General features: G+C 41.0%; 2 protein-coding genes across 4 annotated transcripts; one reads left to right on the top strand and one right to left on the bottom strand.

The window, feature by feature from the left end:
* Window positions 1-1,681: 1,681 nt before the first annotated feature.
* On the top strand, window positions 1,682-7,970 carry LOC307211367 (uncharacterized protein). 3 transcript variants are annotated; one of them, XM_079967911.1, is made up of 5 exons: window positions 1,682-1,951; window positions 3,371-3,587; window positions 4,992-5,054; window positions 6,665-6,793; window positions 7,350-7,970. In XM_079967911.1, exons 2-5 carry the CDS (start codon window positions 3,429-3,431, stop codon window positions 7,452-7,454), a joined length of 456 nt encoding a protein of 151 aa, XP_079824037.1. In that variant the 5' UTR covers window positions 1,682-1,951; window positions 3,371-3,428; the 3' UTR covers window positions 7,455-7,970. The 3 variants fall into 3 exon arrangements, 1 of the variants encoding a protein (XP_079824037.1); XR_013836408.1 differs by lacking the exon at window positions 3,371-3,587 and having other exon boundaries at window positions 1,687-1,951; XR_013836409.1 differs by lacking the exon at window positions 3,371-3,587 and having other exon boundaries at window positions 1,690-1,959.
* A 5,497-nt stretch (window positions 7,971-13,467) lies between these two features.
* On the bottom strand, window positions 13,468-18,988 carry LOC307210886 (uncharacterized protein). The gene is made up of 4 exons (XM_079967065.1): window positions 18,779-18,988; window positions 17,330-17,392; window positions 15,159-15,278; window positions 13,468-14,836 (listed from the first exon to the last, which is right to left on the bottom strand). The coding sequence occupies exons 1-4, from the start codon at window positions 18,956-18,958 to the stop codon at window positions 14,717-14,719; spliced, it is 483 nt and encodes a 160-aa protein (XP_079823191.1). The 5' UTR covers window positions 18,959-18,988; the 3' UTR covers window positions 13,468-14,716.
* Between the last annotated feature and the right edge of the window lie 347 nt (window positions 18,989-19,335).

A 19,335-nucleotide genomic window follows, 5' to 3' on the forward strand; every position in this document is an offset into this window, starting at 1 on the left:
CTTTTCTTGACATCTGATGGGAGGGCATTCCACAGGGCGGGCGCCACTACTGAGAAGGCCCTCTGCCTGGTTCCCTTAACTTCACTTCTCGCAGTGAGGGAACCACCAGAAGACGCTTGGAGCTGGACCTCAGTGTCCGGGGTGAACAATGGGGGTGGAGATGCTCCTTCAGGTATACTGTTTAAAAATAAAAAGGTGGGGGAATAAAGACCCTGTTTAACTGCATATGATTTAAAAAAATAAATAAGTGAAGTAACTGTGCATACAGTGCTACCTGGATGACCTCATTATAAGGAAGCTTCCTATGCTCCCCCTACTTCAGAAGCAGAGAAGGGACTGCTGAGATCTAGATGTTGCTGCCACCTGTAACTCCTAAAACCAGTGGTGTCCTTCTACAAAGGTCCTTCAGTGCACTGTAACTCCTAAAACAATGTAAAGCATCAATGGATTCTGTGGGTCTGTTTCTGTTGCTATTTTTATTTTATCTCATTAATAGTTGGCTTGGATGGAATTTCCTTGAGTTTTTACACAAGGAATTTGCCGACTTGTTCTTCTGATTTCCAGTACGCCGGGCACATGCATGCCATGAGATAACCAGCATGCTGGACATTACGAACCTAATTTTATTACAAGAGCAAGTCATGAGCAAAAGGTGTTTTATATAACTGTCCAGTTTGTCTTTCCCACTGCTTAATCTCCATATGCATCAAAACTTTGAGTCTCTTCCTACTATTAATTAAGGCTTGTGAGATTATTTTACGCCATAAGTATGATTTCAATACATCCCATTAGTAGAGGCTGTGCTATTTCAATAAATTACTGTATGGCTGAGAGAAAAATGGCGTCCTAAGTAGGAAGGAACTGAGTCTCTACTGGTGAGGCGAGTCATTTCAAAGTGGCTGTAGCACTAAACTCACTGGGGCATGATCCAAAATGAGAACTGGTGCAGTCATAAATCTTATGATCTTTGACAAAGTGGAGTAAATACTAAGAAACAGTGTAGCCTCCAGCAGTTCTTACATACACAGGACACGGGTGGTGCTGTGGTCTAAATCACTGCGTCTCTTGGGCCTGGCGATCAAAAGGTCTGAATCTCCGTGATGAGGTGAGCTCCCATTGCTCTGTCCCAGCACCTGCCAACCTAGCAGTTCAGAAGCACTCCAGTAGGTAAATAGGTACCGCTGTGGTGGAAAGGTAAACAGCATTTCCATGAGCTCTGATTTCCGTCATGGTGTTCCATTGTGCCAGAAGCGGTTTAGTCATGCTGGCCAAATGACCGGGAAAGCTGACTGTGGACAAACACCAGCTCCCTCAGCCTGAAGGCGAGATGAGCGCCGCAACCCCATAGTCGCCTTTGACTGGACTTAACCATCCAGGGGTCCTTTACCTTTACCTTTTGTTTACATACACAGCAAAGAGGGAGCAAACAACAATAGTTCGAAAACTTTAAAAAAAACAACAGTAAAAAACATAGTTGCCAACAGGCATGGAAAAATAAAAGGTCTGCACCCATTAAAAACTAGTCCATTGCCAACAGATGGTCCAGGATGTTTTGCTACTAGAGGCAAAATAGAAAATGGATGAAGGAATGAGCGGTGCGCTCCCCCAAGGTCAAATCTGCTGCCCCTCCCAAATGCTGATGACTGCCACCTTGAGGCCACTGCCTCATAATGCCTCATGGGTTGGCTAGCCCTGCCACTGCCACAGAGAAGACCTTTTCTTCACCCACCTCACACCATGAGGCAGTTGGGGATGGTGGTAGATAAGGGATCCAATTTTAAAATCCAGGCAGTCAAATGTGGGGAGAAATGATCTTACGGGTGTCCTGTCCCCAAGCAACTTGGGGCTTTGAAGATTAATACTAGCACTCTGAACTAGACCAGGAAACTGGAATACAGAAAAAAACTTATTTCTAGAGTGTACAAGTTATTACTAGAATGGGAGACAAAAGGTGAACTGGTAAAATAAGCTATTGGGCGAGGGGTATAGAACATAATATAGAATTCAGTGCACATGAGAAATTATGGAAGAAAGACTTAAAATTTACAGCATGTTACAATTTTATGAAAATGATCAGTAGTACCTGACGCCTAGTAAATTAGCAAAGATGTATAAGTCAGAATCAGATATTTGTTGGAAATGTAAAGAGAAAGAAGGTACTTTCTATCATATGTGGTGGACATGCAAAATGGCTAAGGGCTTCTGGGAGATGATACACAATGAAATGAAGAGGGGGGGAGGCCCTTTGTATAAAGCTTTTCTTTTAGGAATTGTTTCAGATGTACCTAGAGATCGGGGGGGGGGGGATTCCTTTAAAAAAAGGGGAAAAGGAAAGGAAAATCTTTTCATGTATGCAACTAGGTAAAGGTAAAGGTACCCCTGCCCGTACGGGCCAGTCTTGACAGACTCTGGGGTTGTGCACCCATCTCACTTAAGAGGCCAGGGGCCAGCGCTGTCCGGAGACACTTCCGGGTCACGTGGCCAGCATGACATCGCTGCTCTGGCCAGAGCCAGAGCCAGAGCCGCACACAGAAATGCCGTTTACCTTCCCGCTGGTAAGCGGTCCCTATTTATCTACTTGCACCCGGAGGTGCTTTCGAACTGCTAGGTTGGCAGGCGCTGGGACCGAGCAGCGGGAGCGCACCCCGCCGCAGGGATTCGAACCGCCGACCTTTCGATCGGCAAGCCCTAGGCGCTGAGGCTTTAACCCACAGCGCCACCTGCGTCCTCATGTATGCAACTACAGCAGCCCAAATGGTATATGTTCAGAAATGGAAGGAGGGTAAACACCCACAAAGCAGGAATGGCAGATGAAACTGATGGACTATGCAGAAATGGTAAGTTTAATTAGTAGAATAAGAGACCAGGAAGAAAGAGACTTTCAGGAACACTGGAAAAGATTTGAAATATTTAGAATATTCAAAAAACTATTGTAAACCAATTAAAACTGATTAGAGTAAATTCAGAAGTATAATGCAAACTGAGATAAAAAGGGGGGAAAGAACATGAAATAACTAGAATATGCAGTGGTAAAGGGTAAATAAAATGAAACATGGAACAGGGGGAAGGGAAGTGAAGGTGAAATGTATGGTTTGTATTTTGGTGACTGTAAATGTGTAAATTTTGTAAAATTGGGGGGGGGGATAGGGAACCACCTGGACATTCTAATTTGGGCCGAAAGCATAGATAATCCTGTACATGATGAAGTCCTATCAGATATAACTTGATAGGATTTCCATTGAATAGCAACAATTGCTCATTATGACCATGATGTCAAGATTGATGTGGTTTTGCGATTTTGAGGAGGGTGGAGATTCTGCACATACTGACAGCTATCTTTTTTTCCGTTGTTACACATATAAATATTCAGCTTGCAAAGGAGCAACAAGCAGTAAGGATTGTTGTAGTGCCTAATAATCAAAAGGACAATGCCCGCGTTTCTGAAAGCAATCCTGGCAATCTGCTTGTTGGTAGAAATTGTTTCTACCACTCCATTAAGACAACCAGAACTGATGGATGATAGAAAATTTAAAATATATGTTGCAAAGTTAAACACCAGCCTTGGTCCAGCATGTGAGAGCTTAAAGGTAAGTCAAATATCATATTTGTTTTTATTGTCATGTCATTATGTATTGTGGCCAATTTATTGCTCATTGAACAATCACAAAGAAGGCAAGGAGGATGTTTTGGTATTAAACCAACTTCCGTTGGCAAAATGTGCTAACTTTTCTCTCTCTCTCAAAATGTGCTAAGAAGAAGAAGAAGAAAAGGGGTTGTACTTTTTTACACAACATAAATGGTTCAATAGGATGTATCACTTTACTCAATATTCAGATTCATTCCTTGGAAGCATCAGTGTTTTATCTTTCTAGGAAACCTTTAACAGCAGCATGTTGATGATGCTACTGATTCAGAATCTTTACCATGATTGCCACTTTAAAAAAGAAATATATTATTATTTCGCAAGTGTATAGGTATTAGACAAAATCTTCATTACATTATTAATTCTAAACCACATCAGAACTTTCCTTTCATTCAACAATGATTTCAGTAATTATTCACTGATGTATGCTGCTTTGAGCACTTTGCAGAAAGGTAGGATAGAAAGTGTAATACAGTAAGTAAATAACTATTGGATAAAAATTGTGCTGCTGAAAGCTTAAGATATTTGCGAGTTGCTGTTAGCAGACCGGGCTAGTATCTAATCTAGAATCATAAGCATTAATATAAGCAGAAACCAGTAACAATTATTTAGTGAATATGTTCTCAGCATAATGAGACAACAAGAAAATCCCAAAGTAATCTCCTTTCTTTGTAAAATCTAGAACTGAAAGTTACAGGTCACACATTCTGCTCTGCCCAGGGACCAGAATCCAGAGATATGATGCTGAAGTCCATGGCTCTACAGTGTATCTTAGAGCAACTGGCACAATATACATGATACTGGTCCACCTATTACCCCTTTAACCATGTTCCCTCATGCTGGTAGGCTTCTGTGCATGAAATATATAGGAACAAGCTGCCTGTAGTAGATTGTTTTCACAAATGGATTCAGGTTTCTTCTATATGAGGGCAAATGTGTTCCCCTCACTCAGTTCAGCTTGCATGGTTTACAGTTTTAGGCTTTTAAAAAAAGTCTTCCTGAAGTCCTTTGCAGAACATCATTTTTTCAGGAACACCCAGCCTGGTATCTTTGACAAACCTACAAATGAGCCATGATGCTGGCAATTGGTTATCCCCAACATCTGGTAATCGCACATACGCTGCCTGTGGAGGTGAAGACTTCATGTTGAATTACTGTAGCCATTGAGAAACTCCTTCTCATTGAATCAGTCTGGTCCATGTTTGAAGAAGACCAGCAGGCACTTCCTTCCTCTAAAATGGAAATGAGAGCGGGTGCAGGAAACAGTTGCCCAAGGTATAGCCAGCGAGTCAGGACTCGCTTGCCAAAGTTTCCTTCCTTAACCAATTTATTGCCTTTTGTTTTACAGAATTCATCTTGTGGTAATGAAGAAATAAGAAAGATTCACTTTGAACATAATGCTGAGAAAATTGTAAGTGAAAAGTTTATGTCCTTAACCCAAAATGTATAGCTTGAAAGTGTTTAGCAGCAAAAACCGAGCTGTTTGGGGCATGTGGTGGGTGGGTTGAACAGACATTTAGAAAATCTTCTGTAATTTATATGGCTACTTTATTGAGGAGTGTCCACAGTTGGCATCAAGCCATTCTTTATTCATTATTTTGAAATGCTACAGATTGCTGTCCATATAGTCAAAACGTTTGTTGCTATGGCAGGGCAGTGGAAGGGACACTAAATTATCAGGTTGCAAAAAAGCAATTCCACTGAAAAAGTTCTCAACACTTGGGAATTGCAACACAATTTCCCAGTACAGGATAAAATATAAATTATGCATTGGAGAAAATTGCATTTTTTCATAAATATCAATATATTACTTTTTATTTAATTTCTGCTTTCCTCAGTTATAAAGGTTTTTGGATGCGCTGCTTCTCAGCCTGCTACTTCATTTGATTCAGGCAGGTCTCTTCACAATACGTGATATGGTTCAGGCTCATAGAACTTTAAACCACTATGAAAAATGTGGTTGCAGAAATTTACAAACTATGTAATGCCTTGTTAGGGACGTGGGTGGTGCTGTGGGTTAAACTACAGAGCCTAGGACTTGCCGATCAGAAGATTGGCAGCTCGAATCCCTGTAACGGAGTGAGCTCCCATTGCTCGGTCCCTGCTCCTGCCAACCTACCAGTTCAAAAGCACATCAAAGTGCAAGTAGATAAACAGGTACCACTCCGGTGGGAAGGTAAACGGTGTTTCCGTGCGCTGCTCTGGTTCGCCAGAAGTGGCTTAGTCATGCTGGCCACATGACCTGGAAGCTGTACGCCGGCTCCCTCAGCCAATAAAGCGAGATGAGCACCGCGACCCCAGAGTCGGTCACAACTGGACCTAATGGTCAGGGGGCCCTTTACCTTTACCTAATGCCTTGTTATGACCAACCAGGGGTATGTAGGAAAGGAGCCTTGCTTCTGCAAGTGTTGAGGCCTTCTCATTAAATCTTTAAGCCTGTCTCAGTCTGGAGTACAAGGAAGTACTTAGTTGGGAGAGAAACAGCAGAATCCTTGCCATGTCTATTCACAAGTTACGTAGTCCTACTGAATTCATTAGGCTTTACCCCACTGTAAGTGTGGTTAGAATTGCAGCCTAAAGCTGTATTGTCATACACTCTTGCCTTGAAGTAAGTCCTACTGAACTCAGGAGGGCTTACTTCTTAGAAGGCATGGTTAGGATTTCAGTCTTATAATCTTGGAAGTGACATCCTTCTAGAATGACATGTGCTTTTTTTAGAATATTGTTATTACACTTCAAAGAACATGTTAAAAGACACACATGATTTTTGTAATTATGTATGCCATGCAAGTAGCTGACCAAGGGAAAAACATCAGGGATTGATCCGCTATAGCATGAAACATAAATAAATTAGATTATACATAATGATAACGAGTAACTTGAGTCTTGAGAACATTATCTCCCTAAACAAGTAGTTCAGTTAAAAAAAGTATTGTGTCAAGTAAGAAATATGAACAAACCTTGTACTCAGTATGTATTGAAGTAGTCATTCTACATTCAACTTTGAACTTTTCTCAACAGTGTCAAACTTACAAAAACGTATTTTTGGATGTCCACTGTGCCCTCGATAAAGCTGCAAAAAGCAGTCCAACTGAATGCAACAAAACTGTGTCTAAGATCCAGCCACACCCAGAGCTGTTTGACAACCAAGTGAGTATTCTCTGAACATATATATTTCCCATCAGTGAGAATCTTGTGAAAATCCAATCTTATTCGCTGACTCAGATCTTATCAGATGTGCGGAAAATCTGAAGAGAGATTTGCTTAACCAAACTTTGATCCAGCAGGTCAGATAGGCCTTTTGCAAGGCACAGCCACAGAATGATGAGAGAAGCTCTCAGACCTGTGAGAATTAATCAGTACTTAAATACGATCAGAATATGGGCCAAGAAAATGTGTGGATGAGCCTGTGGTAGAGAAAAAGTTTGCCCCTGCCCCTTTCAGACACTATTGGGGAGGGATTCCAGTATGGGATATATTTTTACAAGCATATTTATAAATTGCTTTATCTTGACCTAAGAGATCAGCTCTAATCATCTGTCTCTAAAACAATACTACTACTACTACTACTACTACTACTACTACTACTAATCTTCTGAATGAGCCAAAATTCGTTCAGGCCTGCTTCTACAAATTACCGTTTTGGTAGCTTTGCACTGTTGGCGCTGTGCAGCCATATCAACTCTCCTTTTGTCTCCCTTTAAAGACCAGCTGCACTTTACCAAACGATGATGACATGCTAATGAAGGAATTCTGCCTCAGACTACAAAACTACGTCAGCCACTTATATGCCAACTGTGCGAAGAGCTAAAAGTGTACATCATAAGGAGTAAGAAGATGTTTGTTTCATAGGAAACCATGGCATCTGACATTGTCCTGGAAACCAACACTTCATTTGTGTTTGTTATTCTTAATGTCTGCTATCGAAAGGGTTAAAGCAATAATTAATTTCTCCAGTCAGGAAAAAAAGAAAATCAATAATAATACAAACTACCCACATCAGTGAGCTCAAAGAGCCTTGAGCGTCATCATATGTATTTGGAGGCTGCTACCGTGGGCAAAGATTTGAGGACCAAAATCAAATCCACAGCATTCGTTTAAAGTCCATGGCTTTCTTCCAAAGAATCCTGGGAACTGTAGTTTGGTAATGGGGCAGGGAGTTGTCGCTTTGTGGTGGGTAAACTACAGTTCCCAAGATTATTTGGGGTCACAAAAGAACATCTCCTTAAAAAATGACTGGAACAAAGAACAGACCCTCCAAGTGCCCTATTTTCCAGGGACATTCCTGATTTAGAGAAGCCATCTCGGTTTCTGATTTGATCCCAGAATGCCCCTTCCGATCTTCAGGAGGAGGGGGGGTTGTGGGATCACGACCCCGCCCACACTCACTCTGCGAGGCTGGCGTCAGCCTCGCAGGAGACAGGGATTCACCCAATTAGCATACCCTGTGGCGCCAGCCAATTGGCTGGTGGCAGGGGCGGGCCTTCCTAGGGCCACTTAAGGTCAGGGCAGCCCCTGGCTCGCCCCCTTTCTTCCCTGGAGACGACGCAGAATGTCCTGCTTTTCCTTAAGACATCCCTATTTTAATTGGAGAAGTGTCGGAAGATATGGAGTCATCCGACCCCCAAACTGTATGAAAGCAACCCTGTACTATATAGGAAAGTTTTCTTAATGTTTCATGTATTATTATATGTTGGAAGCTAGCCCAGAGTGACTGGGGCAACCCAGTAAGATGTGTTGGGTATAAAATTATCATTCTTGAATGGGACGTCCCTATTTTCATCAGAGAAATGTTGGAGGAGGGTATGAAAGAAGAAGAAGCTCTCTCGAAGTCTGGTTGTGCCCAAGTGTGGCAGCAGCAGCCTTTAAGTGCCCATCTAGGAACTGAAGGTGGAAACAGGTTGAACCAGAAGCAAAAAATTTAAGGCAAATATAGTACAGTACAGCAATATTCCTCCCTCTTATCCCACAGGAGAGTCCATGGATTTAGGGCATTTTCATATGAGACACTTTTTCAGACTGCATGTACACCGTGCATTTCAGTCAGATGGCTTCCCCAAAGAATCCTGGGAATTGTAGTTTGTTAAAAGTGCTCTGTGTGGGTTGCATTTTCTATCAAGGCATGCCTTAACATCAGCAGGGAATCCATTTTTATTTTATTTCTTAAATTTGTTGTTATATAGTTGCAACTGACGACTTTTTACCAAGCAGTAGTTTAACATGGTGTGTGTGTATGTCACTGCTGTCTGATTTGTTCTGTCAAGTCCTACAGAAAATGTCAGCATAAATCTTGGGCAGATGTGTGGTAAAGTGGTTGTCTGCATCTATCCATCCATTCATAAAGATGGAGGGGTGTGTGAAAGCACTGAAATAGAGTTTATTTCCTCTTAGCAGTTTCATGACATTGGGTTGAACTTATTTATTTCTGTTCTATTTAACATATTTAATATTTTATATTATAAATATTTTCTTATCAAGATTGGAAAACAAACCTGTGATTAAGTGTTACAATAAATGAGATATTTTGTTGAAATTAGTAACCATAAGAGTTATGACCATTATTTAATATTTAAAACCATAGTTATATATTTTCTTGTTTGTAGTTATGTAATTGGTACTGTTATTGTTTTCATAAACTTTCCTCATTTTGTACTGAAGAATAATTTTATACATGTTTGTACTGCAATTGCATTTATTCTGTATTTAAATTGATATGGATTTCTTATGTGCTGTTTTTATATTAAGTTAATAATGAAAATATTTAAGTTACCGAACACACAATAAAATCTTGAGCAAGAGTGAAGTGTTTTCCTTTGATTTTAAGAAGACTTGGATCGAGTCATTTGTGAAGCGGTATGAATTGGGCTTGACATTACACTTTATTGGGTAAAGCTGAACCAGCAACAAGGATTACAAACCCAATAAATTTGTTCACCTCACACTTTTCAGTGCATTTGCTCATCACTTTCCTAAGCACAAAAATATGTATTTTTTAAAGATTTATTTTGCTAGGGTGATGGAGTGCTTTAATTCACTGTAATTGTGCACACTTAAAATTCGAGTATTCTTTTTACTAAAACGAGCCCAGGAAGGGAAATATATCTACACTAATACAAATAAGACTTCTAGAAACAGTTTAAAACAACCTTTTAAAACAGCTTAAAGCTCTTCAAAGCGATCACCTGCTCTGCAACTAAGTACTATGCACTTGAATCCCTCGCACAAAATTGTGACACTCTGGAGAATGGTCACATTAAGCCTTGGCCTAATCGTCCTCAGTATTCCCATTTGTACAGTGAGATGGAGGGTGGACTGTGTTTTACAAGGCCTTCTGTGTGCTTAATTCTGTAAATACGTACGTCAAATTCGTGAACATTTGTTTCTGCTTGTGGCACACTCCTAATTGCACTGGACTCAACTTGCCATTCTCCACTAGCCACCCTGGTCTCACCTCTGGGCTATTGCCAGGCTTCACCTCAAGCCCCACTCCTGATAGCAACACTTTGTCAAAAACACTAATAAACAATTAAAGAAAAGAAGAATTGCACTGGTATTGCCCTGAATGGATGAGTGGGTGTCTATCAGTGTGTGGAAATGCCGGGATGGTGAGAAGAGTTGGACTCACCAGCGCCACCTAGCTGCTCTTTTCCTCTTGAGCTAGCTTTGACATTCAGCACCAAACAGTTATACAGTAATCCATCTGCGCTCTCTCGCTCTCTCTTTTGTTCTCTCTCCCCCTCCCTCCAGTAATAATAATAATAATAATAATAATAATAATAATAATAATAATAATAATAATAATATCACCCTCAACATGTTTTCTAATTGCCTTGTAAGTCGGAACTGTCTTATAAACAAATGTCACCACTCCCAGTCTTGTCATAACTCGGACAACTGCTGTTGTCGCAGGAAACCCGCCCCCCCCCCAATCATTCAGTTTGTACAAACTTCACACACACACACACACACTACATATGCTACGCTTCTGTTATAAATTCATAGAAAAGCAACCATGCATCGGATTTGCACTGTTCCACTTTTATTTTACTCCATGAAGGAAGGACTACAAAATGGGGAAGGTTTGATACAGGGCAGCCATAATCCCTTGAGCATACCAGCACATACACAGGAGCCCTGCCCAGTTGCTATGCCAACCCTGATGGTCCTAGACAGAAGACCATCAAGATCACAAAGAACTTGCATATGGGAGTGGATTCAGCACTGACTGGAACAAAGGACAATAATCAGCTCTTCCCTCTGGGGGCAGGAAACTACAAATTCCCCTCTGTCACCTGGAAAGTACTCATGGGGAGGGGGAAAGGGGGAACCAGCCAGGTGACAGGACACTCAGGTTACCACCGCAACTCCTCCCTCAACCCCTCCTTTCTGTGATGAAGGTGTGGTGTATCTGAGGGGTGGTCTTAGGTTACACCCCTTCTGTGATGTATGTATGATGTTTCTGGGGGTGGTCTTGATCTACAGGGTGGCAATTTCAAAAGTCTTTATAAGGCCTTGCACACCATTTTTCTGGGTCCTTCCTCTCTCCTGCAAGTGAGGGGAGCACCCTGTTGCAACAGTTCAATAAAGGCCAAGCCTACAGGCTGCTGTTTTGCTCCAAGTTATCCTGGTTGGTGTCTTTGTTTTTGTCCAAGGGAGCCCTCGGATTTTTCCGTTAACACTGTCTCTCTCCTAACAAAAGTCTTTCTCATTCTCTCTTTCAGTTAGTGGGAGTACTGACTTGCCTCTCCAATGCCTTATCTTGATGGCTTATAAGGAAAGCCCACCACCCTTATTACTGTACTTTCTTATGCTGCAGTCTTACCCAAAGCCCACATCCCTTCTCATGACATAACACATTCCTAAACACACTTAACTTCTTAAAGGACACTTGAAGGAGTAATAATAACTACACAGGTTCAGGTTTCTCTGCAGTCCTTGCATAGCCTACAATTGCCACGCAAATGTTGGGACCTTTGCAAAAATGCTTAAGCCATCACGGCTTCTCACTTTGTCATACAGAGTCCCAGGACTGGTACACACCAGGGCGAGCTGGGGATGGGGAAGGAGAGATTGGTGTAGGAAGTACTCACAGAGTGACGGAGGATGGTGAGGCAATGGGACACAAGAACCAGAGCAGCAGGACCCATCTCCAAGGACAGAGAAGCCCCTGTCTCCTCAAACACAGCAGGCTCTGAGGCATAGGGAGCAGAAAGCTGTCCAGGTGGGGCTCGCTAGCTCTGAGGGGAGGCATGTGATTCCTTAGCTGGAGTAGGCTGAGAGCAGGTGAGGCTCACTTGCCTCATCAAGCCCACATGCTGCAATCAGCATGCAGAGTACAGAAGGGCAGCGGAGCTGTGTCTGCTCAACTACTTGGATACTTCAGGATCTCTGAGGGACTGTGCTTTGGTTTGGACTTTGGCCATGTGGATTGACTCCGGACATACCTGTCGTATTGTCTTGCTGCCAGGTAGGCCAGGGATTTGGGACAGGTGTGCAGGTGATTCAACCAGGATTCACCACAGCACCAGAATGCTGCAGTTGCTTACACAGTCCTAATTTGCTCAGAAGTTTGAAACACTTAAGAAAAAGGGAGGCTTGTGTATCCTTGAACTCAAAAGCTTATATGTCCCTGGTCCCTAAAACAAACATTGGCGTACCTCATATCATAAACCTGTGCAATTGCAACAATAATACTCACATACTATAGTCTATATATACACACACACAACCCTATAGTTAGTTGTATTATTGATTTGGTGTTTTCTTTTGCCCTCAGGCTTCCCTTGCACACAATACATAAATTCAAAGACTTCTGTGTTTAAAATGCTGCAGTTTTGTGTGTTTACTCTAATAACTTTGGTACCTGAACAGGAGAAAACGTCCAAGCAGTGATACTGATGTAGAATAAAGTGTTCCCATTTGCACCTGAGGAATGTTGGAGGGTGAGGCCTGGCACAAAGTATCTGAGGGTTAAGTTGTCAGATACCACTCTCTCATTGTAATATCTCTTTCACATTTCCCTTGCGGGGGCCAGGCTTCTCTCATACCCATGGGCAAAGTCCAGCTGCAATCACAATTGCAAATAAGGACCCTCCCGTGTGGAAGTTCCTGAGTGGGGCTTGAAGAGGAGCTTATGATGGTGCAGAGGTAGACATACAGTAGGTGGCTGGTGGATAATGGGAAGTCAGGGATAGTGGAATTTAAGATGTTCCACGTGCAGAAACAAACGTTCATGAAATAGACCAGATATCTATGGAATTAAGAATGTGAAGGGCATTGTAAAAAGTACTCTTTCCCAACGCTTCGTACAAATGGTAATAATGAGAGTGAGTAAGTTAAGGCTTAATGTAATCATTCTATGGGTACCTCCAGAGTCCAGGCTGTCACTATTTTGCAGGAGGGATTCAAGTAGGCAATAAACCTTATTTGAAACTTGTATTAGTATTGATATGTTTGCCTCCCTGGGCGCCTTGAAGTGAATGCAATACTGGAATTTTAGGTTTGCAGAATGAAAGTGAATTAAAGCACTCTATCTCCCTAGCACAATGAATTGACCTAAAAAGCAAAGGCTAGTGTGAGGTGAGAACGCCAGGCGTTCTCTGGTCCATGGGGTCACGAAGAGTCGGACACGACTAAACGACTAAACAACAACAAGTGTGAGGTGAACTAATTTATTTAGTTTGTGATCTTTGCTACAGGTTCAGATTGCCCAACGGAGTGTAATGTCAAATGGAAATGTAAACTGTTTCAAAAATGACTCTATTCAAGCTTTATGGAGATATTTTCATAAATATAAAGGGAAAACAATCAAGGGAAAACAGGAGTCTCGCTTGATATTTTATTGTGCGTTTTGTTACTGAAACATTTTAATTCTCAACTTAATATATAAAAGGCACATAAGAAAACCATATTAGTTTAAATATAGTATTAATTTAATTGTAATACAAACATGTATAAAATAATTATATAGTACCAACTTAGTAACGGTGTCAATAATATAACTAAAAAGAATACAATATGTAACTTTAACTATAACTTTAAATATTAAATAATGGCCACAACTTAAAAGTCTTACTGTTACTGATTTCAATAAAATATTTCTCTCTAGATGTGCTCAGCATTATTGCATCACTTAATCACAGGTTTGTTTTCCAATGTTGATCAGAAAATACTTAGAATATGCAACATTAAATATGTTAAATAGAACAGAAATAAATAAGTTCAACCCAATGTCATGGAACTGCTAAGAGGCAATAAACACTATTTCAGTGCTTTCACACACCCCTCCATCTTTATGAATGGATGGATAGATGCAGACAACCATTTTACAACACATCTGACCAAGATTTATGCTGACATTTTCTGTACAACTTGACAGAACAATCCAGACAGCAGTGACATACACACATGCACCATGTTAAATTACTGCTTGGTAAAAGGTCATCAGTTGCAGCTTTATACTAAAAACAACACAGAATAGCAAATAACAAAGAATAAGAAATAAAATAAAATGTGATTGCCCTTAGATGCTCAGGCATGGCCATACAACGGGACACTTCTCCATTAGAACAACCCAATTTAGGGACAACTGTTTCTTCATGGTTCAGTGGCTTTTTTTTTTTTTTTTTTGGTTTTAGGAGATGTCAGAGATCTTTGCCCTTTCTACTCTCCAGCCCCCACACCCAAAATTCCAGGGAACTGTAGTTTACCCATTACAGAGCTATAATTCCCAGCCCCTAACAAACTGCAGTTCCCACGATTCTTTGGTGGAAAGCCATGTGCTTTAACTGTGCTATAAGTGAATGGTGTGGATGTGACTCCAGTCCTCAAATCTTTGCGCAAAACATCAACCTCCAAATACATATGGCGAAGCTCAAGGGGTCTCTGAGCTCGCTGCTGTGCGTTAGATTGCATTATTATTGATTTATATTTCCTGGCTTAATAAATTAATTGTTGCATTTCCCTATTTGACTGCATACATTAAGAATAACAAACATGAATGAGTTGTTGGTTTCCAGAACAATGTCGGGTGCCATGGTTTCTTATTGGGGGAAAAAGAGATCCTCCTAGTTCTTATGAAGTACATTTTTTCTTGTCCACGTAGCAGATATGTAAGCTTCTGACGTAGTCCAATAGAGCTGGACAGAATTCCTTCATTGGCCTGCTACCAATGTTTGGCAAAGTGCAGTTGGTCTTTAAAAGAAGATGGGGGGGGAGGAGAGTTAAATTGACCATACAATTCCAACAGTACAATGCTAATAAAATGGTAATTAGGAGGAGGAGGCCTGAGCTTATTTTGGCCCATTGAAAAGATTTATTTTTTATTGGTTTTCCCGACAGTTGATTAGAGCTGACCTCTCAGGTAAAGTAAGTTAAAGCAATTTGTAAATACATTTGTAAAAATATATCCCAACCCACCGAGAATCCCTTCTGAACGTTTAAAAAAGGGGGCGCAAACTATTTCCCTACTATGTCTCACTAATGAGAAATATATACATTTACAAAAAATACTCACATGGTCTTCATACAGAGAGTCGGATGGAAGCATATTTGATACAGTGCTGTTGCAAGCACTTTGAGAGACATTTTTCAGAGCCTCCTTGACTTGGCAAAATACTCTGCCGTAAGTTTTGCACTGTTGAAAAAAAGGTTTAAAATTGAATGCAGCATGACTGCTTCAACGCAGTTTGAATGCAAGGTTCATTCATTTTTTTTGTCATTTGAGGCGATACCTTTTTATTGCACTATCTGTTTAGGAGGAAAATGTTCTCTAGAATTCATATGTACAGTCATACCTCGGGTTGAACGTGCTTCAGGTTGAGCGCTTTCGGGTTGTGCTCCACGGCAACCCGGAAGTAACAGAGCGCGTCACTTCCAGGTTTTTCCGCTCACGCATGTGCAGACGCTTAAAATGATGTTACGCGCATGCACGGAAGCAGCAAAACGCAACCTGCGCACATGCAGATGTGCCGTCGCGTCTTACGTTCCATTCAGGATGCGAACGGGGCTCCGGAATGGATCCCGTTCACATCCCGAGGTACCGCCGTATGTTGATCTGACAGATTGGTGCATGTTACTCATTATCGGTCCATATAATAATGCTATAGCAGATCTATTCCTGATGCTTTTCCCTAGGCAAGCCAGTTGCATTGTATACACATTTTCAATTATGCTGAGTATAATTTAATCTGGTTTTTGAAGTGCAATAGTGCTGTTCAGAAAAAGCATGTGCCCTTCTAGCAGGTTGCCAACCAGACACATGACATAGTAACTATGCAGGTGCCCCTGCAACCCCAGAACTCTGAGCGTCCTCTGGTATGTGCAGCTCTGGAAAAGGCATTCCCCTTCTTCTCCAGTGCGCTTCAGTGACATATATCAAATGATACATGTACACTAATCTTCTAGCATAACACAGCAAGAAGCGTGAGACATCGTAGAGCTAACCTATGTAATTATTTACACACTATGTACAGACAAAGGAGTCATGGCGTCCTCTTTCTCGAGCTCCGAGAGAAGAAACAGGCAGAAGTAAAAGCAAAAGTACAGTGGTACCTCAGGTTGAGAACTTAATTCGTTCTGGAGGTCTGTTCTTAACCTCAAACTGTTCTTAACCTGAGGTACCACTTTAGCTAATAGGGCCTCACACTGCCACCATGCGATTTCTGTTCTCATCCTGAAGCAAAGTTCTTAACCTGAGGTACTATTTCTGGGTTAGCAGAGTCTGTAACCTGAAGCGTCTGTAACCTGAAGCATCTGTAACCCGAGGTACCACTGTACAGTACAATAAGTATATACAGCGGAAGAGATAAGACTGTCTTCCATTCCCGCACTCTTCTCAGAGAGGCATGTGATTTACACCAATCTCTTCTGCAGCATCGGAGGCATGAAATACTAACAAGATGAACACCTGGAGACTTCAAGATTGAAGACTCCTTAGAAAAAGCCCCAGTGAGTTCCATATGACTTACTCCAAGGCAAGAATGTATGACAGCAATAGGCTGCAATTCTAACAACATTTATCTGGAAGTAAACTCCAATGACTTAAGTAAGACAAGGCTCCTTTTCCACATACCCCTGGTTGGTCATAACAAAGCATTTCATAGCTTGTAGATTTCTGCCACCACATTTTTCTTAGTAGTTTAAAGTTCTATGAGCCTGAACCATATCATGTATTGTGAATAAAATGAAGTAGCAGGCTGAGAAATGGCACACCCAAAAACTTTTATAACTGATGAAAGCAGAAAACTAAGTAAAAAGTAATGTATTTATTTATGAAAAATGATGCAATTTCCCCCAAAATGTAATCTAGCATTGTAGGTCACCCCAACAAATCTCCTGTACTGAGAAATTGTGTGGTAATTTCCAACTATGGAGAATGTTTTCAGTGGAATTCCATTTTTGTGATGTGTTTTTCATTTAGTGTCCCTTCCATTGACCTGCCATAGCAACAAACACTTTGACTGCTTAGATAGTAATCTGTAGAGAAGGTCTCAAATAAAATGCACAAGTTGTGAGACTCCTATGAAGGTTCTCAAGGTCCAAATATAGCATTTCAAAATAATGAAGGAAGAATGGCTTGATGCCAACTGTGGGCACTCCTCAATAAATTAGCCATGGCTGATGTTTGAAAATTATGGAAGATTTTCTAAGTGTCCATTATGTCAAGGACATAAACATTTTGCTTACCGTTCGCTCAGCATTAGGTTCAAAGCGAATCTTTCTTATTTCTTCATTACCACAAGATGATTTCTGTAAAACAAAAGGCAATAAATTGGTTAAGGAAGGAAAATTTTGGCAAGCGAGTCCTGACTCACTGGCTAGAGTTTGGGCAACTGTTTCCTGCTCCCGCCCTCATTTCCATTTTAGAGGAAAGAAGCAGGAGAAGTGCATGCTGGTCTTCTTGACAGCCTTCAAACATGGACTAGGCTGATTCAATGAGAAAGACTGTCTTAGTGGCTATAATAATTCAACATGAAGCCTCTACCTGCAAAGGCAGGGTATGCTTAGTTGCCAGATGTTGGGGACAGCCAACTTGGGATGGCAATTGCCACCATCAGGGCTCATTTGTAGACTTGCCAAAGATATGAGGATGGACGTTGCTGTGAAAAGGATGTTCTGCAAAGAACTCCAGGGAAAACAATTTTTTTTAAAAAAACAACAACCCTCATGCTGTAAACTTTGCAAGCTGAACTGAGTGAGAGGAACACTTTTGTCCTCATAAAGAAGAAACAATATTTTGAAAACAATCTTCTACAGGCAGCCTGTTCCTGTATATTTCATGCACAGAAGCCTACCAGCATAAGGAAACATGGTTAAAGGGGTAATAGGTGGATTTGTATCATGTGTATTGTGCCAATTGCTCTAAGATACACAGGGAACGCTATGCAGCCATGGACCTCAGCATCATATCTCTGGATTGTGGTCCCTGGGCAGAGCAGGATGTGTGACCTGTAATTTCAGTTCTAGATTTTACAAAGAAAGGAGATTACTCTGAGGTTTCCTTGTTGTCTCATTGTTCTGAGAGCATTCACAAAATTACCATTACCAGTTTCTGCTTATATTAATATTTATGATTCTAGATTAGATACTAGCCTGGTCTGCTTATAGCAACTAGCAAATATCTTAAGCTCTTAGCAGCAGCCTAATTTTTATCCTGAAAATGTACACAGTTATTTATTCATTACATTTTCCACCCCACCTTTATGCAAGGAGCTCAAGGTGGATACATCACTGAATGAAAGTTCTGATGTGGCTCAGGATTATAAAGTATTGAAAATTTTGTCTAGTAGCTGCACATTAACAAGATAATAATGTATTGCCTTTTAAAAGTAGTGAACGTTTTAAATATTCATTTTGATTATTTCAGTTCTGCAACATGTACAATACCAAATTGGGTATCATTGTCAACATGCCTGCATGTTAAGTAAAGCAATACATCCTGTTGAACCATTTCTGCTGTGTAAGAAAGTGCTCCCTTCTTATTCTTAGAGAGAGAGCACATTCTGAGAGAGAAAGTAACAACATCTGGCTCCCATTAAGTTGATTCAGTAATAAATCTTTCCTCCTTGCCTTCTTTGCAATTGTTAAACAAGCAATAAATTGGCTGCAAAACATAAAAATAAATAAATTATGTACCTCCAGGTTCTCGCATTCCGTAACAAGCCGTTTCTGTAATATTGTTAGTTTTCTTTGAAATCTGCACTTGTCCGTTTTCTGTACCTCTCTTCTGAACTTGCCTAGTTGTTTTAACGGAGTAGTAGAGATAATTTCTACCAGCAAACAGATTGCCAGGATTGCTTTCAGAAACACAGCCATCGTACTTTTGATTATTAGGAGCTACAGACAAGATCCTTACTGCTTGTTGCTCTTTTGCAAGCTGGATATTTATATGTGCAACAGGGGGAAGGAGATAGGTGGTGTGGAATCCCCACTATCCGCAAAGCGTAAAACCACATCTATCTGATTATGTGGAAGATCTCTCAATGCAAAATGAGTAATTGTTGCTGCTTAATGGAAATCGCAAGCAGGGCTTGCGTGAAGAAGGTTGTCTTTGCCTTGGCCCTAAAGCTCAATTAGAATGTCCAGTTGGTTTCAAGGTCCAGTTCAGAGTTCTGGTATTATCTATCAAAGCCAGGATCCCCTTAAGCAGGCTCATGCGGGGCGATGGGGAGCTGGGCACACTTGACCCAGGC

Source organism: Podarcis cretensis (genome assembly GCF_951804945.1).
Source record: "Podarcis cretensis genome assembly, chromosome: 2".
Lineage (NCBI taxonomy): Eukaryota > Metazoa > Chordata > Lepidosauria > Squamata > Lacertidae > Podarcis > Podarcis cretensis.